A 26,558-nucleotide genomic window follows, 5' to 3' on the forward strand; every position below is an offset into this window, starting at 1 on the left:
TTTACCATGCATGTCAAAACAATACTAACTCCAGAACACCCACCCAAACCCTTGAAACATTCCATGTGGAACTTCCATGTGATAGGAATAACTTGGGCTTGTATCTTATAAGAGCATTTTTAGTCCTTGTTTGAGGTGAGAGGTGGAGCCTCTCATTTACTGACTGATCCTTGTTGTTGTTTAGTCGTGTCCGATCCTACTGGGTGTTAAATACTGTATTTTATGTTATTTTAAAAGTTATTTTGTTAGTCATGTTCTTTGGCCTAAACATAGTTGCTCAGAAGTTTCACTGCACCCTTAATTGGGCCAGTTGCGCTGTGGTCTAAACTACTGAGCCTAGGGCTTGCCGATCAGAAGGTCAGTGGTTCGAATCCCCACGACGGGGTGAGCTCCCGTTGCTCGCTCCCAGCTTCTGCCAACCTAGCAGTTCGAAAGCACACCAGAGTGCAAGTAGATAAATAGGTACCACTCCAGCAGGAAGGTAAACGGCATTTCCGTGCGCTGCTCTGGTTCACCAGAAGCAGCTTAGTCATGCTGGCCACATGACCCGGAAGCTGTCTGTGGACAAACGCCAGCTCCCTCGGCCAGTAAAGCGAGATGAGCACTGCAACGCCAGTGGTCCCTTTACAATGCAATAAAAGTGATGCTTATGGTTTCGATTCTATACACACCATTAAACTCAGTAGGACTGACTTCTGAGGAGTCACAAACATGGTTGTGCTGTTACTTCCAAGATGCAGAATTAGGCTCAAGTCTGAGGCATACTTAGGCACATGGCTGAAACACATGGCAGCACATCATTAAACTATGGAACTCACTGCCACAGGAAGCTGTGATGGCCACCAAGTTGGGTGGCTTTAAAAGAATGCTACACATACTTTCTTAGAGGTAATTCCTTTTAAAATCCATAGGACCTCTGTGTAAATACACTTATTAAGGGCTATTAAATTCTATTTCATTGCTTTCAGTAGCACCTAGTCACAGCTAAGGAAGCGGGAAGGTCCAACAACATGTCCACTGAGATCACTTCCAGCCCTGTGATTCCACATGGTTTTAAACTGAGTGAGATCTAGACTGTGGCTGTTCTTCATGTTTACACTTTCAGGGGCTCACCTGAGCTGGCAACGAGACCCCTGGGAAAACAGCTGCAAAAAATATATATTCAGCTCCATCTCCCCATGTCTTTTCCCTGATATCCCTGCCATATCCTGGGCCAAGGAAGAGAGCAGAGTGAGCCCTAAACACTAATCTAAGCAGACATCTGTCACATACTGTGGACTGTAATAGGGGATCAGTGTGTAAAAAGGATGCCCATTGCCCCATACTCCATGGGACGCTCCTGCCAAAAGGAATCAGGCCAGGAAGATGCTGGAAGCATAATTCATTTTTGTTTATTTGCTGCACGTCAAATATAATAAAAAGAAGAAAAACTGCAGCTGAGAAAAACAAGAGAATCTTAATGCAAAAACCCTATGAATAGCAGCTTCTCTAAAAGACACAATGACTTCCTGACTGCATTCATCGTCCCTCCATTAACTTTCTAAACAGCCTGGAGCTTTTACCTCTCCTGCATAAATAACAGAACAGTGACCTAGAATCCTAATGGGAAGAAGTTTGGATAATGTGACACTTTCAGCCTGTTTTAGGCTCTCTCAAGGACCATTTCCCATTCACCCCATTATCAAACAACCTTCCTTGGATCTCAACACACTATTCCTTTCTCTTCCTCCTTTATTTAATCGAAAAATTAAAAAAAAAATTCCTTCCAGTAGCACCTTAGAGACCACCTAAGTTTCTCACTGGTATGAGCTTTCGTGTGCATGCACACTTCTTCAGATACCAGATCCTTTATTTAATGTGTGACCTCTTTCAGACAAAAGGAAGTACTTCTTGACTCAGTGCATAGTTAAACTGTGGAATTCGCTCCCATAAGGTGTAGCAATGGCCATCAACTTGCCTCCACAAATCCAATGTCCTGTGTCTTGAGAGTGAACAGCAGAGCCAGCAAGATAAAGTTAAAGAGCCCAACACCAAAAAGCTATATGTTCCAGGTATCCTCTGCTCCTACATCTCTGCAGTTCAAACACTGCCCAAAATCCAGTTCTCACATCGGCATTTGGGTTGTTTGTTCCCATCACCTTCCATTCAATCTCACTCTCTTGACTGCTTGCGGTTGGGCGGTTCGTGGTCTGTGTGCTCCTTACTCCTTTTCCCTCGGGGCTGCTGCTCTTTTCACCTCCCCAGGGCAAAGAGGGGCAGCAGCTGTGCCTCAGGGCATTGCAGGTCTTTTAACTGGCCAGAGGCAGAGAAATGATACCTTGGGTACAGAAGCAGTTCCTTTTGTTTCTCCTTAATCTGCTGCCATGGTCCATGGGATCACGAAGAGTCGGACACGACTAAACAACAACAACAACAATCTGCTGCCAATCAGAGTGCCTGGATGACTCCTAGGGCCTAGTGAAGGGATGGAGAGACTGTGGCTGTACAGAGGAGTTGTTGTTGTTGTTGTTGTTGTTGTTGTTGTTGTTGTTGTTGTTTTAGCACAGCAGGGATGAAGAACCCACCCTCCAGTTAATGTTGGACTGCAATTCCCACCATCCCTGACCATCGGAGCCCAACACCATCTGAAGGGCAGCCGGCTGTACTGAAAACAAAGCAAATTCCATATGCATCTCACCCTTAAAGTGCTGCATTTGTTTGTGTTTGGGTGGGGAAGGGCCCCTTTATATCCTGAGGGAATGTTGGGGGGGGGGCTATGAATTGGATTAGGAGGCTCTTATCTCTCTCTCTCCCCCACACCTAGCCTGCCTGTTTTAAGTAGCATGACAAATGGGGATGAATGTGAATTAGGTAAGCTTCTGGGCTGCTAAATCAGAAGCAAGCAGGCAAGCTCCTGGCTGTGGGTGGTTTGTATTGTTTTTTAAAAAACAAAACTCTTCCCTCTTCCCTCTACACCTCTCTTCCCCCCCCTCCCTCCCCAAACTCCTGCATTTTAATCTCTTTTTACTGTTTTCATTTCCTCCTTTGCTGGGGCTTGTGTTTTTAAGTACCATCCTGTGAGGGATTTCGCAGGTGACACTCGAACTAAATCTTATTCCATCCCTATGAAGGGAGAGATTTATTGGGCCAAGTCTGACAGCAATGTGAGGAGCAGCTGGGGCTGTTTGAAATTCATCTCTTCCCCCGTCAGCTCAATGAGAGTTCAGTGTGATGGGGATAAATTGTATGTTGTGTGTTTCCCCCCCAATTAGACTCCACTCAGCCACAAACTACCTCAATAAATAAAAAACACCCACAACTGAACGTTTAACACCGGGGAACCATCTCTGTCCACGTCCTCCTGGATGGGCTGTGGCAATAAAATACCACCTTATTACAGTGAAACTGGGAAGGCAACAAATGGCACTGAGGAGAGGCAAGGCTGGTTTGTCAGGAAACATCCAGGTGACAAGTCTAATTTAAGGGATTAGATGGGCTATTGGCGCTTAATCCTCATGGAGTGCTTGCCCCATGCTGCTCTCCCACTTGTCCACAAGATGGCTGGCGCCACAACATGTGCACTCAAATTTGGACCTGAGATAAGATTGTGGAATATCTGCACTAATAATTTAAACCCATGTCAAGCTTGGACAATAAGAAGGTGCCTTATGCTGAATCAGGCCCATCTAGATCGGTATTGTCTACACTCACCTTTCTCAACATCGATTTCCCCAGATGTTGTTAGACTACAACTCCCAGCATCCCTGACCACTGGTCCTGCTAGTTAGGGATGATGGGAGTTGTAGTCCAACATCATCTGGGGAACCAAGGTTGACTGACTGCAGCTCTCTCGGATTTCAAACTGGTAGACTCTCCCAGCATTGCTTGGAGATACCGTGGATCTAGCTATCAACACAAGTCAGGTATCTGGAAACATAACAAATTTAAATCAACGAGCCTGCAGAATCAATCCTCCAGTTTTCAAATAATGCCTACAGGAGGGGGGAATGCTGTTAAGTTTGTTCCAATCCTTAAATAAAAGGTGTGTGAGCACTTGCTACCTACAAAACCAGTGCCGGATTTATGTATAAGCTAAACAAGCAATAGCTTAGGGCCCCACTCCCTTGGGGCCCCCCCAAAAAAATTAAAGGAAAAAAACTGGATGTACATTTCCAAAATATAAGATAAAAACAAATAAAATAAAACCTACATACAGCAACAGTGTTTTGTTTTGTTTTGTGTTGTGTAGGCTCCTATAATGTAAGTAATGGGCCCCGCCTGCTAGCCTGCTCCCTAAAATATCACTGGTTTGCTCATTTCTATAAATAGGGAGCCTACATTCTGCATGGACTGGTTGCATGGCAAAATGTGCAAATGGCTTTAGATACCTATTATGTCCATAAATTACCATATACCATATATTCAACACAAAAAACAGCAACAATTTGTTGTTGACAAAGGACAGCTGGACATAGAAAGGGCCCCATTACCTTCAGTAGCTTAGGGCCTCATCCTACCTAAATCCGGCCCCGTACAAAAGCAAAAGACTTCTGATTCTTCACTTGATCAGGTCAGCAGGAACCATGCAAATTCTCTGCTAGCAACCAATGGCAATGCAGGAAACACAAGGACTTCCTGCTGAATCAGGCCAGTGGCCTGCCTAGTCCAGCTTCCTGCTCTCACAGTGGCCAACCAGATGCCTGTGGGAAACCTGCAAGCAGGATCCGAGCACAACAGCAAATAGTACACCTCCATGGTTAATTGTAAAAATGGAGATGTGCCATTTGAGCTGGCAAATATGGTTGGAGAAACAAAAGGGAATTATTCTGCCCCTTTTTAGTGTTATGTTAAGGGTCCAAAATGCCCAATAATGGAAAAGGACTAAACTGCAATATGGACAAAGGCATATACAAAAATACTTTTGACTGGAGCCCCCAAGCACCCTACGAGCACCTGTTAGTCCCGGATCAAATCATGAGAAAATCACCATCTAAGCTTGGCATCAACATGTCCTGTTACTGTCTAGAGACTTCATGCAGTTGTTTAACCATGAGCTTATGTCATGGTGCTATAGTCTCCCTAGAGAGGGAGGCATAGACAAAGCCTAAGGCAGCGGGAAGCATATTTGTCTCCACTAGTGCATCTGTTTGGGCACAGGAGTCCTTCTGTCGCCAGAAATTGCCCAACATCCTTTATGTTAAAGGATGCTAGTTATAGGAAAGGGTCGTTTTAGGGCATCAAATGCTTGTATATTATGGCTACTGCTTATTTCCATATTTCACATAACATGGCGGATAGATGACTCTTCTTTTAAACAACACAGATCCAAGGTGTCCTGCATTTTATTTTAAATCTGGCAACGTTATCCAACAGGAACAGCATATGTCTGGATTGAATGGCAGGCTATTTCTATGACCATTCAGCTTCATTCTGACAAGAATGGCTTCCTGCATGCAGTGACGGAGCTTGGGGGCAGAGAGCAGGCACGCTGCCCTCAGGGACGTGGTGCGTGTTTTGGGGGTGGGGCGCACCATCTGTGGGGGCGGGGCAGCCACGATAGCGCCCCAGGGATCGCGCTGCCCGGGGCGGCGCACCCTCACCGCCCCCATCTTCCTGCGCTACTGCCTGCATGCGACAATGGCAGACCCAGATGGTGGCAAACCCAAATTCACAAAAATCAGGAGCCCCAGGTGACCTCAATGGCTGGGAGTGCCTTTTACCAGCTAGAAGGACAGCTATGGCCATTTCTCAGACAGGATAGCTTGACCACTGTCATCCATGTGCTGGTAGTCTCCAGCCAGGATTCTGCAATGCGCTCTATGTAGTGTTGCCCTGGAGGTTGGCCAAGAAGCTGTAGCTAGTGCAAAACGCAGCAACTTGGGGCAGGCTATCACCACTATGTTATGCTGCTGCAAAATTTGTCAATTGGCTATCAAGCTAAGTCAGGCATGTCAAACATGCAGCCCTCCAGATGTTTTGGACTACAATTCCCATCTTCCTCAACCACTAGTCCTGCTAGCTAGGGATCATGGGAGTTGTAGGCCAAAACATCTGGAGGGCTGCATGTTTGACATGCCTGAGCTAAGTTGTATGTGCAAGAATACAACAAAGTAGGCAAAAGACCGAGGATGCTGAAGAAAGGCAGATGGAGAAGGTGGAGATCTAAAAGGGAAGGACATTTAGCAGGATGGGCATACAGAACAGGAGGAGGCAGCAGAGCCAAGGGAAAGGAAGACTGCAAGATATTACAGAAATGAAGGAAGATGTGCTTAGGATTGCAGCCTGCATTATAGTCGCAAACCTGTCAGCATTTAGTCTTGAAAAAGGGAAAGATTCATGTGCTTCCCCATTTGTCTAAAACACCTTGCCAAAAGTAAAGGGGGTTAAGTAGGTCACACGTTTCAGTGTTTGGATCCCATCATATCATGTCTCTAAAACATTTAAAACATTACAATTAAGTGCTATCCAAGCCAGCACTTGTCACATTTGTTTACGTTTCAGCCCTCCCTCACTCTCCTAGAACGAATCCTGTGTAAATATTCACTTTCTCCTCTGGATTACTGGAACAAAAGGTGGAGGTAGAAGAGGTAAGAGAAAGCAGGGGAAGAAAAACATCACATTTGGATTGTGATGTAGCTGAGTGAAATTTGGGTCCCTGGTGACAACCATGCTCCTGGGATAAATGAGTTTTTAAGCAGAGGCTGCCTGGCCATCTGTCATGCATGATCTACTGTACCAATCAATGAGCTTGACACTGATACCAGGGAAGGTCGAAGAACAGGTAAGTAGATGGTCAGTCTGTCAGCACTTAGAAAAGGATGCTGTGATCACTTATACCAAGCATGGGTTTCACAAAAGCAAGTCATCCCCCGCTATTTAACTCAGATGTACCCTTTCCATCCTCCATTTTTGTTTCTTCAAAGTTATGTTGCCCAAAGGTGGTTGTAAAAATTGGCACAGATGACTAGTCCACATTATTCAACTATTTTTCCTACCCTGCTATTATCAATTGTAAATAATATGGCCTCAAAATATATTTCAAATACAAAATTAATAGCCTGGGCTACAATTCTCCTACACACACTTACTTGGGAGTTAAGTGCATTTAACACAGTGGGGCTTACTTCTTGGCAGATCTTGTGTAGGGCTGGGATGCCAGAAATTTCCCAAAGGAACAGAGCTATCATGTGGGTCCCTGTGCATGGGCTGAAGGCACGCGATGAAGCAAACTTTCTGAAGCTAAGCAAGTCTGGGTATCCATGAGGGACAACCATGTGTTTGACATCTTGATAGAAGAAACGCAGACTAAAATAATGGAATAATTAAATGCCAAAAGAGGAAAGGACTGACAACAGTGATAAGTAATTCTATGTGCGTTTGCAAAAGAGAATATACAATAAATCTTTCAACAGAAGGCTATGCAGCATCCACCAAGTTTTTTTTTTAAAGGTGCATGCTAGCTCCCAGCCAAGGTAATCTATAATTATCACCCAGGGGATTTATTGTAACTTCTTCTGAATACCAGGCCACTTGTAAGAGGAAGATAGGGAAATAGGTGGCATACGTGCTATCCCATCTCTGCATCTCCAGTGTGCAATGCTAGTAGCCAAGCAAAAAAAGTTTCTAAGACCACAACCACTTTTAGTATGGCTAGATGCAGGTTATTCTATGTGGCAAGGGTGAAAAAATTATAGCAAAGGGAGAGGTTTGATGGCTGCACCATCTGCTTAGGGCCTCGGGAAAACACATTTGGATAAAGTCAATTGCATGAGAAATTAGTCCGTTGCCTGTGCTGGATGGGGTTCCACATGCCCTGAAGGAGCAGGTTTGCAGTCTGGGGCCCAGGTAGCCTCAGTGACTGGGAGCACCTTTCACCAGCTGTGACTGGTACAACAGCTTCAATCATTCCTGGACTATGAAAGCTTGGAAGCAGTAGTTCATGCGCTGCTTACTTCAAGGCTGGATTACTATGCGCTTGATTCAAAAGCTGCCACATTGGTGCAGAATTCTGCAACATTGCTCAGAGACTGGTTGCTGATTTGCTACCGGCCTAGGGTCAAGGTGTTACTATTGGTATATAAATACCTGGGCAACTTGGGACCAGATTAACTGTGGGATCACTTTACCCTGCATGTGCCGATCTGATGGCTACAATCTGCAGAACTGGCATTGTTACTGGTACCACGTAATGTTCATTCCTCATCTGTAAGAATTCAATCCCACACTTTGGAACTCGCTGCCTATTGATATCAAGCAGGCACCTTCACCGCACTCTTCTCGGCACCTGCTAAAAACATTCTTGTTTCAAAAAGCCTGTCCAGGTGCTTAGAAAGTTGAGATAATTTTAATCTGGTTTAGTATTTTTTTTTATGTTTTAAAACAAGGGTGTAAAATTTTCTTGATTTTATCTTATCTTTTTGTAAACCACTTTGAGGGGGTTTTTGGGGGGGTTACAAGTGATGTATAAATTTTATGAAACATATAAATAAAATATTAAGATGTGTGTTACGGATTTGTTCCCAGGGGAAGATGCAAAACTCTGCAAGCCAGTGCAGAGAAGGCACAGTATCCCTGGGAAGACAGATTCATATGCTATCCTCCAACATTACATGGGCACACTCCAGTCTTCAGCAAGCCAGCCTGGCTGGGAGTGGGGCTCCGTAGGATCAAGGGTTGGGCTCATATTGTGGGGGGCAGCAAGGAGGTGTCAGATTACTCAGCCTCTTTCATTTTCCCGGTCCAAGCGAAATAAAATACAGAAATAGATAACAGCTCACTTGGGAGTCCAGATGTCAATTTTATAGCAGCTGTTCTGCCACTGCAGCAAACAGATGAACTTACAGAGCCTCCGGCGCAGAGTTTACAGACATGGATAATCATTCTAGAGTAATTACCAGTTTGCTCCCCCAGAGGAATTCACCTGTGAGAAGTCGCTGGGAACTAATTACTCCCATTACTCCCTTGATGCAGGCAGCCTCAGCGAGTGAGAAGGTGCTGCTGGTAATAGCTCAAAGCCACCTTCTTTCCAAAGCTGCAAAAGGCTTCTTCCTGTTGAGTCCTATATCTCTCTGCCCATCTATAAGAACCACTATGGCTTTCCAGTACCTATATTGTAGCACAGCCCTAAGCAATGCGGATTTTACTGTTATGTAGGCATTTTCCAACCCCCAGGCTTTCTGCTGCGCATACTCTTCTGCAGCACCAGCTACACTCTTACATGCCTGGGGCATACCCTCCAACATTTCTCCGATGAAAATGTTGTTGTTGTTTTACTATTTATACCCCACCCATCTGAGTTGCCCCAGCCAACCCGAGTTGCTTCCAACATACCGTATATAAACACATAATTAATCATTTTAAAAAACTTCTCTGTACAAGGCTCCTTCAGAGGTCTTCTAAAGGTTGTATCTCCTTATCTCCTTCTTTATTTCATTTATTCCAAAGTTACAATACACTTTTGTCCACTGCCATAAGATCACAGAATGCTCACTCCAATCCTCAGTCCTCAATTACTTATCTCCTTGGCTCAGGGGCTGCATAACTCAACACTCTCCAACATTCCTCTGATGAAAATAGGTACATCCTAAGGAAAAGCGGGACATTCTGGGATCAAATCTGTAAATCTGGGACTGTCCCTGAAAAATAGGGACACTGAGAGGGCCTGCTGGGGTAAACCCAGTTAGTTTACAAAATTGCAGAAACCACCTGGAATAACTGCAAACGGGCATTGCACTATTAAGGGTCCAAGCATATGTGCCATTTCCAGAACAAAGCATGTAAAAAGACAATTTCACACTGCTATGAAATCAATTAAAAGTTGGATTCCCTTAGGCGGCTCTGTGTGGTTTCAGGGGCTGAGTGAAAGGAGTTTGGTAGAAAGCCAAAAGTAAATGTTCTGTCTCTTGTTTGCTTCCAAGGATTTGAACTCTGTTTGGTCTGACCTTGCAGGGTTGCTTTTATGTTATTTGCAAGAGGCATTTCCCAGCTTGAAACCAGAAACACCTTCCTCTGTGGAAAGATGGCACTAGTAGGTGCATTTCTTAAAGAGAAAGAAGCGCCTTCATATGCCTTTTTGGGGTGATGCCCTGATTTTGTCTTGCCTTAAAGAATAGAAATGTCATTTTAATATATATATATATATATATTTCTGCTCCCCCACCCTGGATTTTCACAATACCATTGTTTTCACTTAGGCATGAAATACCTCAGATCATTTTTTTAAAAAAGTTTTTATGTTCCTGGTCCTCATGGTAGTAGGTATAATCTTGAGAAAAGGAGTCATTATTCTTTTTTAATGTAAGAATTCCTCCTATTACTTTTCCAAACATCATGGCTTTGAAGTATCTCTTAATACTAATGCTCACAGTGCTTCTTCTTCTTCTTTGGCGATCACTCGTAGCCAAGTAAGATTGTCTTCCATAAACACGATTTTAACAATGGGTCCGTAAGTGACTGTGGAGGCCAATTCTGGATCCACACATCCTTCCACAGTGGGGACACTGGTTTCCAGGCGGGAGTTGATCATGGTGTGGATTTGCCAAGGGTGCCTTCCTCTTAGCACGTTTCTCCCTTGCGTCCTGAGATCGAGTTTTCTGAAGTTCAATTGTCTTTTATGACCGCTAGGTGGTGACCCCACTGGGCGCGGTAATCCAGTCAGGGGAAGAGAGAGGCAGACTATGTTTAGGGCACCTTTTCTAGCCCTCCCCCCTCTGCTTTGGGGTTTGGGTTGGGTTTTTGGAAGACGCCAAAAATCACGCTTACAGTGCACTGAGGGTTGTGTCAGAGGTCTGCGATCAAAGGCAAAATCACACACATAGCTGCCAAGTTATCCCTTTTTTTAAGGGAAATTCCATTATGCTGAATAGGCTTCCTCGCGAGAAAAGGGAAAACTTGGCAGCTATGATCACACAAAGCCAGGAACTCTCAGACCTTTAAAGATATAGAATCATAGAATTGTAGAGTTGGAAGGTACCCCCAAGGGTCATCTAGTCCATACCCCAGCAATGCAAGAATCTCAGCTAAAGCATACATATGCTGAAGAATGGTTGGGCCTAAGAAACTCTCTCAGAAGCCAGATTTTTTGCAGCTAGGAGAGTGAACCATGTAATGCAACACAAAAGCATGCAGATTTGTTTAAACCACATCATTGTGGAAGGTTGCATGGGCTTCAATTTAATGCACGCTCATCTGTGAGCAAAGCTCAACGAACACAACACAGTAAGACTTATTTCTGAGTAAAGGACATCGGACCCGCATCTTTTTTTCCTTGCTGCTGAATTTTGGGCAGAGTAAAAAAACCACAGCAGAAAGGAATAGGCTGAGCTAAATAGCCCCACATTCACCAGACTTCAATCGAGGGCCTTGGGGGTCACTTTCAACACCCCTTGCAGAGCTAGTCTTTGCCCTGCAGACTTTGTGTCCATCTGGTTCTCTGTGGCATGAAATACAGCAAGACTGTGAGAAGAGCACCAGGGGAAACAGACCAAAGTTCAAGCAAGTCCATACCTAGAGGCCTTTTGCAATTCTTCTCTTTGGGACACAGGCAGGCAGAAGCAGTGCTGGGGCAGCCCAGTTCTCCCTCCTTCACCCCCTCCCTTTAAAAATAGCTTTGTTTACAGGGGAACTGAGTGCACTGCATAGTAAACAGAGGCACTCCCCGTTTATGGAAATTTGGGGTTCAAATCTCATTTAAGTACCGAACCGCACCCCTGCATACAGGCAACAGCTTCCCATACTTCCGAGATCTGAAATTTATTTATTTCATAAAAATTATACACAGCTCAATTGTAAAAAAAAAAAAACCACCACCTCAGAGCAGTTTACAAAAAGATTTTTAAAAATTACAACACAACCTTAAAACATACGACAGTTAAAATACCAAAACTGATTAAAATCACCTCAACTTTCTAAGCAGCTGCATAGACTTGTCTAAACAAGAATGTTTTAAGCAGGCGACAAAAAAAAGAGTACAGTGAAGGCACCAGCTTGATTTCAATAAGCAGGGAGTTCCAAAGCGCAGGTGCTGCCACACTAAATGATTCGATGGCACATGTGGCGTAAGCCAATCTCGTAGGTAAACTGGTCCCAAGCTTTTTAAGGACTGCAACCATGTTAATAGCCTGCATCTATGATCATGGGAAGAGCCTAGAGAGCAACATGTACCATTTTCCCAAAAGGACAAATCCACTTACTAAAAGGAAGCCAGCCAAGTGTATTGTCAACTACACAATATAGCTCCGCTCCCTATTGGGCACATAAATGTGGGAGGAAGCAGCACAGCATGTTGTTCCTTGGACTGGGCTGAACTGTACAAATGCTGCGCTGAAAACAGTATTCCCAGTCCCAATAGCTGTTAACAGGCAGACATACGTAGCTCTCTTTTCTTATATATATATAAGAAATTATCTATGCGCAGGAGAGGAAATGGAAATAAGAGAACTGTGCATTTAAAAAAACAGCAGCAAGCATTTATCAATCCCGCACTACAAGAGTGCCACCTGCTGGGTCCGATCAGATTCTACTTGTAAAGAAAAGAATTACCATTTGGTATCAATAACGAAAACAATTCTAGGAATTCGACAATGAAGAACTATGTGAAATTTTAGAGCCAGAGTAGCTAACCTGTGGCACTTCAGATACTGTTGGACTCCAAAATCCCATCAACCCCAGCAGTGTCAATGATCAAGGGTGAGGGCAGTTGTTGGCATCCGTCTGCCTCGAGGGACAATAGTGTGTGTCTCCAGGGGCAAGTGACCTCTCTGGGGCACAAGTCTGGGCAGTGTTTATGGGGGTCCTGGGCTGCCCAGACAACAAGACCCCTCTCTTGGACTCCAAAGGAAGGCAGAGCAATATGTTTGGTGCCAGTTTGGCTACATGCATTGCAGGAAGGAGGCATGCAAGATGCCATCCAACTATCTTAGGGAATCCAGATTTGTGTAGGGTTTGCTACTTAGCCTTTTTGTCTCCTGAAAAAGTCCCACAAGGCAGAGGAAGCTTAGGATCAGTTTTCCTTCTCCTAGATAGGCTACCTTCCCAAGTTGGCAAGCCCCCTCACTTCCCTCTACAGCACGTGCAGAAACCGCCTTCTTGACCATTGGACCCACTTTTGGTCTCATTCGCTCAATCTGCCAGATTCTGCATTTGCATGCAGGGCCAGTCCTAACTCACCAAGGGATTGAGACTCATTGGCTACCCTAACCTGGTTTAGCTGGCCAGTTGAAGCCATTTCTGGGGTGTGGCCGCCGTCACATGCTGATAGCTTCTAGTTGAGAGCTGAGTGCAGGGTGAGGACCAAAGATGGACAAACTACCCCAGAAGAAGCGTGATGTTGTCTTGCACCAGAGGTACTACCCCTCTCCTAACACCCCATCCACCCCCAGGGTTGTAATCCAACAATATTCGAGGGCCACACGTTGGCTACCTTGTACAGTTGTACCTTGGCTCCCGAACGCCCTGGAACTTGGACGTTTTGGCTCCCGAACGCCACATACCCAGAAGCAATTGTTCTGGTTTGTGAACATTCTTTGGAACCCGAACGTCCGATGGGGCTTCCACAGCTTCTGAAGCCACAATTTGGTTTTGGAAGTAGAACGGACTTCCGGAACGGATTCCACTCAACTTCCAAGATACGACTGTATAGGAGCTCACTGTGAAGGACAACTCAACCCAGCTCACCCTTTTGCAAATAGGCACTAATTAGGCAGAAGTTATATGGAAACATTCTATGCTTCATGAATATCTAAACATTGTTGTCTTTAGGCTTGTCAGCCACGTCCCCTGGCCTGCTCGAGCATTTAGCATAGCAGACTATTGATAGCTGTAGGACAGGGATGGAGAAATTCAGGCCAGGAGCCAAGTACAGTCCTCCAGGCCTCTCTAGGTGACCTCCAGGCCTCTGCCCAGACCACACTTCCCTGCCAAGGCACACTCCTTCTTCCCAGGCCACATCTCTCACTGGCTCCCCCTTTGCAGCATCATGGAATGTCTGTGCCTGTCTGGAAGGCATCTTTGAACTCCAACTATGCTTTTTGCTTGCTTTGGATGGAGAACAGAAAGGAGTGAACGAGTGTGTGTAGAAAGCTAAGCTGCTGTAGAAAGGTAAAATCCACGTTTGTTCCTTTGCCCACTTTTGCCTTTGTACTCACCCACTACTGGCATGGAAGGCTGCTCAAAAGAAAAGGCAGCAGAAAAAATGTCATCCACTTCTGTTCTAAAACAATGGGGGGGGTGCTCATGCGCACAGGGAGGATTTTAAAAGGAGAAATATGTAGCACACTTCCCTCCCAGGAAGAAGAAAAGCAGAATATGTATACAGTTCTCAATGTCGTATTGTTCAGAAACCACATGTGCGAATGATTCGAAACTGACAGGAGCTTTGTGGGTGACTCAGGGTACCAGCAGGGGGTGCACATGGCACGGAAGGCTTTAAAAGAGGAGGACCACCCATTTCTGGAATGTGCATTATTATGTCCCAGAGTAACTGAAACAAAAGCACACATTTTTACTGTGGGAAATAGTCAAAGTTTGAGAGCTACAAATTGCACACATCAGTGCCACGGCTGCCCACCTTCTTCTATGTGGGTTGGGTTGTGCCAGGAAGAAAAGCATGCATGTCCTTCCTTCCTCCCAAATTGTGTTTGCCTTGGCTGCTCCTATTGCCTCTGCCAGATTCAACATGGCTCAGAAAGCAGGCAAAGAGGAAGATTCCCGTAACCTGGGTCTGGTTAATCTACATCATGTCAGCACGGCCACCCAGAAGACCTTCCCACATGTCTCCAAATTGGGCCCTGCTCTCCAAATTATCTCTAAATCTGGCTTTGGGAGTTTAGAATTCCCCTATCATAATACACTGCAACAGTTTTTATTTCCATTTTTGAGGTTTTAATGAATCCCACTTGGATCACACATTGACAGGAGATTTTGCAGCTTTATGCTACGCAACATTACGCCTAGGAGTGGAGTAGCTGGAGCAGCAATCCAGCTCACTAGCAGAGTGCACACCTTTCAAGACATCCGTCTATCATTTGTTGATCTGCTTTCACTGCCTTGCTGAAGACTCCTCCTTGTACTTCTCTGTTTTCCTGGTATATGTCACTGTCAGCACATGATATGCATTTGTTTTATTTGCCATCCGATGCCTGTACAATATTACTGTCCTTGAGCCAGTCACTGCCACCTTTTTTGAGGACTCTGGAGGGTGATGCTAGGTTTTTGTTTCCTTTGTATTCCTTTCTTGAAAGAATTCACTGCCCTTAAGATTGCGGCTCACAATCACATTAAAGAAATAAGGCACATTTCACAGTCCACCTACAGCAGCATTAGAGATCCCAGAGACTCCCCTTCTCTACCACCACCAAGTTTATCTGGCCCATTCACTAAGAAGAAGAAAAGCATATATTGCATTATGGGCAACTCAGGAGTCCCGCTCCCCGCAAAAAACAGCACCTCATCCCCATCATCCTCCCTCCTTTTTTCCACTCCTCCAGCGGCTGAGACTTTGCGAAGTGGTCTCCAACTCTGTAAACCAAGAAAATAAAAAAGACAAAAATAACTACTTAAAGAGAGGTTGCGTTTCCCACTGATGAGATGACAGCAACTTCCAACAGCAGACTGGCAAGGGTCGTGACTAGCCTCAGGCATCCACCAGCGTCAGTCCATCGTGCAGGGCACGTTTCCACATGTAGTAAGTGGAACGTGCTGTCAAGGGGAAATGAGCTCTGAACTCCTTGTACGTTGGGAAGGTCTTTGACTCAAAGCGCTGCTGGAGAAACAGCTTGGCCTGGGCTTTGAACTGAGCCGTGGCAATTACATCCATCACAAACATGCTGTTGTTCTCTGCCATTTGGTAGCCTGGTATCACGGCACTGTAGGGCTTGGGAGGCTGCTTGTCTACAAGCACTAGAGCACTCTCCTTTTGCTGCAGTGGGCGCAGTTCAAGTTCTGCCTTCCCACTAGTCTCAGCGGTTTCCTGTTGAAAGCTTTCGGGAAGCCCGTTTGGGGTAAGGCCACGTTTCTTGGTCGCTTGGCTGCCGCTCTTCCTCCAAAACCAATAGGCTGTGGAAGAAATGCTTGGGTAGCGCAGGCGGAACTTGCAGAAGGGCATTTTCCACTGACAGATGCGTTTCTTGGCCACGTTGCGAAGGTGCTTTTGCCAGCTGTATAGAGATGGCTTGATGCGCATGATAATACGGGGCCCTGGGTGGTGTCCATTGAGCATCTTCTCACTAGGGAGGCTCCCTGGCTTGAATGGCAGGAACGGCTTCTTGTTCATAAGGGGGTTCTGGTTGACAGAAACAGGCTGAGAAGGCATGAAGCTGGGGTTCTCATTGATGGCCTTTCTCCTCCAGTTGTAGTAGGTGGACCTGGAGATGCCAGGAAAGCAGCACTTGAAGCTCCTGTAGGGCAGAACAGTATTCATGGAAATGCACCTCTCCAGGTAAGACTTGGCTCCTTGCATGGAAGTCCCATTTTGGTTGGAATTCAAGAGCGGGCTTTTGGACCCTAGGCCTCCTTCAGACTTTGTTACACCGTCTTTGCCGGCCGGGAGATTCTCCAGTTTGTGCACCTGAGGATCCTTTGGCAGCACAACTTCCACAGGGGAAGAGGCCCTGCCATTCGTCACACTTTGCATCTCGTGCTTCCAGGCATAGTAGGTGGAGCGAGAGATTTCTGGGAACATTTGTCGGAAGTGCTGGAGAGGGACCACCTTGCCCTCTCGGAAGCAGGACTGCAGGAACTGCTTGGCCGCAAATCTGGCAGCCGCCTTCTTCCTGTGCTCTTGAGACTGGCGCTTCCATCGATAGAAAGTACTTTTGGTGATGCTATACGTTTCGCGTAGGTTCGAATGAGTCACCTGGGGATCCTGAGGCAGCAGCTGCAAGGTATTCACCGGTTGCACGGGAGGCTCTGGAGCTGGGCTTGTGGCTTCCAGCTCCTCGAGGCCAACCACAGGCACAAAGTGCTGAGCTCTGAATAGCTGGGGCGAGAGCTGCTGCCCTGACCACATGATATGCAGCGTGGAAACTTGCAAGCCGCACCCCCTGGGTCGGATCAGTCGGTTGAAGTACGGCCGGATCTTTAGGTTGCTCATTGGGTATATGGAATAGATGTTGCACTGCAGCACCGATGCCAAGGCATACACGTGCCACATGTTGGCAAAAGTGCCAGGGAAGCAGGTGGCTTTGATGTCCGCATCAAAAATGGCCTCCAGGATGGCCACGGGCAAGTTAGTCATCTCAGGGGATTCCTCCGTGCAAAGGGAGTAGCGAGCTGCCTGCAACATCACCTTGGAGTCGATCATGCCGTGCAGGTAATACTGCTTGTGCAGCAACATCTCCACTGCTGTGCGCACCTGCAGCTCCAAACTTAGGCTGGGGTTCCCCCACAGCAGCACACTGGCAGCCTCAAACAGGTGATTCCCTTCGCCTTTGCAAACCAAAGGCAGCATGTTGCAGGGAGCATCTTCTGGGTAGAGGCTTTTTGCAACCCGGTCCACTTCCAGCTCTTCCTGGAACGGCCTCTCACGGTAGCCAGGTAGGGAGAACGAGGACAAAGTCCTCTCGGCTTCTAGGGTTGCGCTGGTGAGTCCCTCCAGCCCAAAGCATTCGGCCGCCTCTTGCAGTTCCTGAAGCACAGACTGCACCAGCTGGTGTCGCTGGATCATCCTGAAAACCACAGAAGCGTTCAGACAATGACACTGTCACACATTCAGCATTTCCCCGTGCACTTTTTTGGCATTTGGCCTCAGTTACTGAGACTCTTGTATTCTGGTTAAAAATAAATGGGTCAGTATTCTGGTTAAAAATAAATGGGTCAGTGAGCTTGGCTGTTAACCAGAAGGTTGGTGGTTCAAGCCCACCCAGGGATGGCTGTGGCAGGGGGTTGGACTAGATGACCCAAGAGATCCCTTACAACTCCACAATTCTGTGATTCTATGCTTCTATGAAATCAGGTCTTGCAGCAGCCCCAAAATCTGGCCCCCCACTGGTCTAAAGCCAACGTTTCCCTGAGAGTCCCTCCTTCTAGTTTTGTTCCTGACCTTTAGATTTTCCTTACTGTTGGGCAATCAAGGAGGAACTTTTTAACTGGTCCAGGAATTATGGAAGGTAAATGGTTTTTTAAAAACTGCTTACTGGCTTGATTTTTCCTGCCTAGAAACCCTGAAAAGGCCTCTTGCTAAGCTGCACACACTGGGAAAATCAGAAATTATGCCTGAGTGGCCGGCCAGCCAGCCAGCTTATTGTAGTGTGCACAGAAGTGTTTCTATTCCTCTAGGGCTCTTTTCATCCTTTATACAAATTTAATAAATTATCATCATCATCCTTTGCCACAAAGTACTCAATAAAAAGAATAAAATGTTGCTACCATGCTTGTGAGTACAATGAGTGCTTTAAAAGAGTGAAGGGGAACTCATGGGAGATATTTTTTTCAGATCACTTTTAAGTTTTCTTTTTATTTCACCTGAACTGCATAATAAACACACTCTTAATTCATACTGCAGGCAAACAAAAAATGCCTGGCTGGGTAGAGAACAGAACAGATACTGAAAAGCAGAGCAAAGAAAAATACAATGGGTGGAATCTATATGTAGCCCACAATGACCATATAGGCTGTTTTTTTCAGTTTCACTTAAGTGGGCAATTGTGATCATGAAAAATCCACCTGCAGTAAGGGGAAGTCTTGAGTTAGTAGACTATTCAGGAGCCTCCATATGAAGTTTTTGTTGCAAACTCGCCTGCCTTATTCCCTTGTTTTTTTCAGAGGCTCCTATTCTTTAATTGCTCCTGTGGTGATGCATTGTCGTTACTAAGGCTTTCATCATGTCGCATCACAAATTAAAAACAAAATTTTCCAAAAACGTATTTTGGAGGGGAGGGGTTAAGCACAGATCCGGGGGCAGTGCACCCATCTGTTCCACCCTGCCTACAGGGCTGCCTTCACATCTGAGTTTGTGTTTTATTTACTTAATTACTCATTGCACCTTTTAATTGCTAATCTGTTTAGAACAGCAAGCCTTCTTTCAACAGACAACCTCAGTGTGTACTACTATATTCCCGACTTTTTACACGCTGCAGAAGCCTATTTTCATATGGTGCTATATTTCACACTCCCAGTCTCCTCCGTCTCAGATATTCTTAGGCCCTAGCACCCAGCATAGAAGATCAAAATATTTGCATAGCAGATCCTGTTTCCTTCTGCTGAAAATAATGAAGAGAAACAGGACCTACTGCAAGGCACGAGCAACCTTTATTTATATTTACCGGGAGAAGCACTAAAATCTGCATTCAGACAGCAACAGAATAGGGTCTCAAAGGAGTCCTGGGAAAATATATATTTGCAGAGGTTGGTTTGGGGACAAAAGTCTTGTCACAAGCAGCAAGCTCTAGAACAGTAATGGGGAACCTGCGGCCCCCCAGATGTTCTCAGACTCCAGCTCCCATTGGACCCAGCCAGCATGACCAATGTTAAGTAACAGTAACCTCCAGAGGGCGACAGGTTCGCCATCATAGCTCCCAGACAAAAGGCACAAGGAACACTAGAACCTATTTAAAGCTTCATGTCACAATACTGCCATTTTTTTTAGGGTCACATCAATTCAAACTCATAGTTGTCAGTATCACTTCCCATATTATCCAAAATAATCCTGGATATCTGTAAATTTTATCCCGTTCTTCCCAGTACAGAGGGACATTACTCTCGTTTCCATGCAGGCCCACTTTGGGGGTATTTAAAGCTTCTCTATTCTTCCTGAATCTCTTGGGGCATTAATCAAAGCAGGCTTCCTCAACCTCGGCCCTCCAGATGTTTTTGGCCTACAACTCCCATGATCCCTAGCTAGCAGGACTAGTGGTCAGGGATGATGGGAATTGTAGTCTCAAAACATCTGGAGGGCCGAGGTGGAGGAAGCCTGAATTAAAGCATAGGCACAGAAGGGTATATTGGGACCCAGGTGGCGCTGTGGTTAAACCACTGAGCCTAGGGCTTGCTGATCAGAAGGTCAGCGGTTCGAATCCCTGTGACGGGGTGAGATCCCGTTGCTCGGTCCCAGCTCCTGCCAACCTAGCAGTTCGAAAGCATGTCAAAATGCAAGTAGATAAATAGGAACCGCTACAGCGGGAAGGTAAACGGCGTTTCCATGTGCTGCTCTGGTTTGCCAGAAGCGGCTTTGTCATGCTGGCCACATGACCTGGAAGCTATACGCCGGCTCCCTCGGCCAATACTGCGAGATGAGCGCGCAACCCCAGAGTTGGTCATGACTGGACCTAATGGTCAGGGGTCCCTTTACCTTTACAGAAGGGTATACAGATCTTAAGGTTCTTTTAAAAGTTCATTATTGCAATAGCTTGGTAAGAGTGGTGAATGCAGCAGACCAAGAAGCAGGATGCAACAACGCTTGACTCCCCTGTCAAGTGTGTAATATGCAATCGACCCTTCAGACATTAAACAGCAGCACGACTGGCAGCACAAGGCACACACACTTCTATAGGTCGCTGCACACACTGAAACATCCAATTCTGTTCGGGGTGGATGTCTTATTCATTTATCAGCCCCCCCTCCTCCCTAAAAGGCATTTCAAGTGCCAATAGCAGTGAACGAAACATCTCTCTCTCTCTCTTAGGAAAAGATGGCACTCAAATATATTGCAATGTTTTAACCCCAGGGATCCAGCCAGGGGTGCCATTTAGGATGGCTGTATATCCTTCCCTACCCTTTTGTATTTTCGACTACCCTTCATTATTCCTCAAAAGCATGCCTATATCTAGTCAGCTGACTAGTTCTTTTACACACTGAACAATCTAACCATTAAAACAGTCTCTGCAGTAGGTGTACTTCTAAGTAGTACTGTATACTTTTCATGCTACAAGTATAAATCCCTTTGCCTTAAAAAAAAAAACCCAAATTACCATTTCACCCATGCTGATAATATTGCTGTAGTTGTCATGAGGTAGGGTGGGCCTGCCAATCAAACTGGTCAAATATTATCAGCTGAACATCATTTGACTGCTGATGCCTAGAGAGGATTGGTCTGCCGCCTTCTTTTCAAAGAAAAATGCCTTTTAAAAAAACATTTAGTTTTGAATAGTGGCTGCTAGCTGGCCTTTAAAAAATAGCTTTGTAATTGAAGGCTGACACTGATGTTCTAGGATTAAAGTGAAAGAGAAGAGCTGTTTTGTCAATCATTGCACATGTATACACACCTCACCTAACATTAAGGTTTTATTTATTTAAATAACAGCAGTTTTCATGCTGATACTTGACCAGTGAACTAACCAAATATTTTACTTGGTTGTCAGATGCTCAACACTTTCTTAAATATAGAAGATATAGAAAACACAATGAAAACACTTAAAAAGTGTTTTTTTATTATTATTTCATGTTGAACATATCCAAGAATGAAACTTGAAACTATAGTATTGCTCTCAATTTCACTTTCCTATGGAAATGGTACCATTTCCAGCTAATACCGGTACAGGTGAACTAGACACCTTCCTACTTTTAGTCAAGCCTTTAAAATAATTTCCATTGTCTGGGCCTTTTTTTGTTTGTTTTTTTTTGTTTTTGTTTTTTTGGAGAGGAGGTGCCACAATTGGAGATTTTTGGTTTTGGTTTTATGCTTTATCCTGTGTTCACTTTATTTCTTACTTTTTTATTGTAAGCTGCCAATAAAACTTCATGTTAAGTCAGGGGTAGAATCCAAAGCTAAAAAATAAGTACTACATTTCAGAACACTTGAGCACTACTGCTGACATTACTTTTTGACCTGGTCATAGTATTGCAGAATAGCCATGCTAAATCTTTCACAGCAAAAAGGCAAAGCCTGCAGCATCTTTGAGGACTATGTTTTATTCATTAGAAGTGTGAACTGAGAAAGTTGATTTAGTTTACCCCTTACTTTACTTCAACCCACCAGTTTGTATAGCTCACTTTTTCTAACTCACATAAATGATAAAACAGAATTGTGCCAATGGAACCTAATGCCACAACCCCTTTATATTTTCCCCAAAATTACTGTATCACATACAGCCACATCAGGATGTGCTTGCTCAGGAGTCCCATCCAATTCTGTGGGACTAAGACAGCAATCCTAACCCCATTTACCTAGGAGTAAGCTCTACTGACGTCAATAGGACTAATTTTTGAGTAACAGGTAGGTAGCCGTGTTGGTCTGAGTCGAAACAAAATAAAAAAATTCCTTCAGTAGCACCTTAAAGACAAACTAAGTTTTTGAGTTGAGTAGACATGGTTAGGCTTGCATTTAAAAAAAAAATGGGGGGGGGGGGTAATCTCATCCGCTGCAGATTTGGCATGAGAGGTGGAGAGGCAGTACAAAACAGTACCGTATAATGAATTAAATTAAATGAGAGAGAACATTTCGACTCCCAAAGTTTCTCTGAGTCCACGCAAGCATTCTAAGTTGGAATCCAAAAAAAGTATAGCGCAGGTGTTAAGAGTTATTCTTGCTGGATCCCGCCAGATATTCAACAGCGCAGAAGTCAGATCGCAGGCAGCCAGGGCCTTGGAAAAAATCTCCCATGTTTCCTTCCAGTCCAAGGACAATCTTAAATGAGGTCATGAGTGCAGCCCAGCCAAAGAACCAGCGCTGTGCCCCCTCTGCCGGCCAGTCTCGCTCGTCCTAAAGTACCGCGGAGAAGCCATCTTTCCAAAGATGGTGGACGCACATGAATAAACTTGGGAATGAGCTTGATGAGCGGTTGTGACCCAGTTCAAGATACATAAGGGCATCAATAAAAAGGGAGTGGGAAAAGGAAAGGAAAAACATGAACGGGGTTTTCTTTTTTTAAAAAAAAACAGCGACCTAAAGGAAATTGCCCAGGGGTTAACCCCAAGACGGATTCCCTGCTCACCTCAAGAGATAATGAGAGGTTTGTGGGGCGGGACCTAGCAGAGGGCAGCCAAAAGTTGCTTCATGAGATCCTGTTTTAAAAAAGACTATTCTTGGAGAGAGAAGTTGAAAGAGGGAGTGCGGGGGGGGGGGTAATTTGGATCAGCAAACCAAAGGCGTGGAGCAAATGGAGGCGACTCTGAATTAAGCAAGGGGAGGTAATAACGCGCAGCGCAACTCTGTGCATATTTACTCAGCCTTGCCGAGTTCATGGGACCTGCAACCTTAGGAAGCATATTTCCCAAGGTTTGCAGCCCTCATTATATAACCTGGCTGATGCTCAAGCCTTCCTTGGGTTTGAGTTTGCACTGGCCTACTCTTCTGGAATTCAGCTGAGTCTTTTGGAGGGGTTTAGCGTTCTCTCCAGAAACCGGTTTGCAGACTTCGGAAGTTCCCTCCAACTCACCTTTGCTTGTTGGGCAAAGCCCTGGTGTTGACCCCAATCCGTATTAAGCAGCTCCTGCTCCTTCCTCCTCTCTCTGCAAAGCTGTTTCCTGGACATTTAAATCCTGGAGCAGGAAGCGTAGCGAGCTCCCCTTTCTCAGCTGTGAGCCTGTGTCCCACATTCAGACTAGAACTGGTTTCAAATCTGGAGTGAACCAATTGGAGTGATTGACTTGTGTGAAAGGATCTCGGCTCCACCCCTCCCCCTCCCCACCAGGAAATAGTCCATCCCCAAGTGTTCTTGTCTATAAGATGAAAGGAGTGCAGATGCAAGGGGTCACTTCCAAAGTTAAAGTGATCCTTGCGATTGTCGAAGACGCTTAAAGAGACAAGCACTTCCAATGTTAAAATATCACAATTGTTGTCAGAACCTGAGCAAAAAAAAAAAAGCAGTGGTGGCAGGGAGGGAAGCCAAAATGCAAAGGCAGAAAAGGGATTTTGGTAGGGAGAAATTATGCTCATAGGTAGAAACTATGTAAAGGGAAATTGGTTTCGACACAATATTGGTACTTGCTCATACTGCATTGTTTCTGCAAATATATAGGAAATGGAGAAGCAAAGAATCATAACTTTATTGTGTACCTGACTCAAAACACACATGCACAGGATAACAAAACTGATTTCATTCTGGTTGAAGAAGGGAAAACAAATTGGCAACAGCCTTGCATTTCCAGGAAATGCATAAGGAGTCCACCTAAAGTGTATTTTTGCTCTGGTTCATCCTGTTTCTTTATAAAATGCAAACCTGAATCATTTCAAAATAGCTGTAGTTGCTCTGGCTTCAATTAAAGTGGTAATTCAGCAATGCAACAGAACCAATATATAGCCAGTGTCTATTCTAACCCTAAATCTGGATTTTTCTTTCTCTTTTTGCAAGGTCTGTTTTGAAAAGGTCTGACCCAGTTTAAGACTTCCCTGCACCATCCTATCAAATAGCTTAAGTCCATCCAGAGTTTTCACAACTATGGAGGGATTTGAAGTTAGGCCTTTCTGGGTTCTAGTTATGAAAATAATAATATATGTACCCTTACTGGGCTCCTGGCCCTGAACCCTTATACTGCAGCAAGTTCCTTTTCTTGGGAATAACTAGAGATTTGGTTGCTGAGACATAAGAATCTGCTTGTCACAGAGCTGCCTGTAAGCATTTTGAGGCATAGAACAAATGCTAAAATTGGACTAGTTGGGAGGGGTTGTCGTTTCAATCATAGCATATAATCATCATTCTGAATATGTTATTGGTATATAGAGACTTAAGAGTGCTGGAAGAAATTTGTGAGGGAGAACATCACTTGGTTATCACATAACAGATTGGATTATGAGGATCTTAAATAAATTATTACTGAGATCCCATGTAGTATAGAAAACAAAATATAATATTGGCTTGCGTTCAGATACTTGCACAGCCTTGGTCTTACAAGGTCACTTTGAACAAATCTGTATAAGATCTAGGAATGTAAAATATTAATGCCCAACTCTGCTGTGCAGGTGGACAAAATAAGGATTGTAAAACACTTTGAAATGGAAAATAAAGCAAAAACCATTTGAACTCAGGAGTGCGGTGCTTTAAAATCAGTAGAGACAGAACCTTGTAGGATTTGAACAGTTTGGTCAGTGAAACATTATTGATAGAGAACACTTTTCATTATCATAATTATTAATAATAAAAATGTTTATTGCAGCAGTGCCTACACAAGGACTCAATGTGCTATGCAGCTCACACAGAGAGACTACTAAGATTTCAGAGGCAAGGATAGCGCTGAATCAGCTAGGTTAGTAATTAACATAGGAGCTGGAAAAGACACAAAAGACACTCTGAGTCATTCTGTTATGCGGATTACTAGATACATGAGGAACTCAATGAATAAACAAGTAGTTAGCATTTTTTGTCATTGGTCTTTCATTCATTAGATTTGAGATAAGCATATTCTGTCTCTTGATTTTGAGGTTTGGGCATTGCATGGTGAAGAAACATAGTCTGCTTATCAACCAACTTGATGTTTTGTATGCATTTGTGGTACAGTATGTTTTTCTTGAGAAAGCACATCACTCTTCAACAAATTTTAGTGCACAATCCCACAGCTTGACTTGATTTTCTGTTCTGGATCTAGCTCAAACCTTCTCTTAAGAATACAATATTGCTTTCTACAACATAAACACATACTTACCAATTCCTTACATGTCACGAACACATACTTATACTGTATATTACAAAATATGTAGTTACACATATTGACTAATTTGTTCTGCTTTGGTAGTAGCAAGGAGCTTAGCAGGGCACTGGGGCCTCAACCCTCTGTACAGGAAATTCCTCTGACATCAAATATTTTGCCGAGTGCCTCCAAACCTCCAGGTTTATCTTCTTTACTGTTTTAAGGGCTTAGAACCTTGCTTTAAAAGGGATAAGAGAGCTGAGTTTTTCAGAAATTCTACTGCAATAATAATTTATCTGCTTTCTCTGCACATGTGCAGAATCCCACTAGGAGTTACACACAACAGATAACAAAAATGAGGACAGAGCAGACCAATACATGACATCAACACTTAGGCTTCAATGCTTACACTGGAAACTCTGCTTTGACCTCCAGTCACAAAATTAAAAGACGCCTGCTTCTTGGGAGAAAAGTGATGACAAACCTAGGCAGCATCTTAAAAAGCAGAGATATCACCTTGCTGACAAAGGTCCTTATAGTTAAAGCTATGGTTTTCCCAGCAGTGATGTATGGAAGTGAGAGCTGGACCATAAAGAAGGCTGATCGCCTAAGAATTGATGCTTTTGAATTATGGTGCTGGAGGAGACTGCAAGAAGTCCCATGGACTGCAAGAAGATCAAACCTATCCCCCCCCCCCAAAAAAATAAGCTACTTTTCAATAACTACCGTAGTAAGAGGTGGCTGGATGAGTTGGGATGGAATCAGGAAGATGAAAAAAGTTTTCCCTTCATCTTGTTTCTATCCTTCCTTCCTCCTGTTTTTTTCTCCCCTCCCTACTGTAGATTTGTTGTTGTTGTTTAGTCATTTAGTCGTGTCTGACTCTTCGTGACCCCATGGACCAGAGCACGCCAGGCACTCCTGTCTTTCACTGCCTCCCGCAGTTTGGTCAAACTCATGTTCGTAGCTTCGAGAACACTGTCCAACCATCTCATCCTCTGTCATCCCCTTCTCCTTGTGCCCTCAATCTTTCCCAACATCTGGGTCTTTTCCAGGGAGTCTTCTCTTCTCATGAGGTGGCCAAA

At 44.6% G+C, this 26,558-nt stretch overlaps 1 protein-coding gene across 1 annotated transcript; it reads right to left on the reverse strand.

Moving 5' to 3' along the window:
* Positions 1 to 15,610: 15,610 nt before the first annotated feature.
* On the reverse strand, positions 15,611 to 23,555 carry VRTN (vertebrae development associated). The gene is made up of 2 exons (XM_035118569.1): positions 23,321 to 23,555; positions 15,611 to 17,674 (listed from the first exon to the last, which is right to left on the reverse strand). Exon 2 carries the CDS (start codon positions 17,639 to 17,641, stop codon positions 15,611 to 15,613), a length of 2,031 nt encoding a protein of 676 aa, XP_034974460.1. The 5' UTR covers positions 17,642 to 17,674; positions 23,321 to 23,555.
* Between the last annotated feature and the right edge of the window lie 3,003 nt (positions 23,556 to 26,558).

Source organism: Zootoca vivipara, chromosome 1, assembly GCF_963506605.1.
Source record: "Zootoca vivipara chromosome 1, rZooViv1.1, whole genome shotgun sequence".
Taxonomy (NCBI): domain Eukaryota; kingdom Metazoa; phylum Chordata; class Lepidosauria; order Squamata; family Lacertidae; genus Zootoca; species Zootoca vivipara.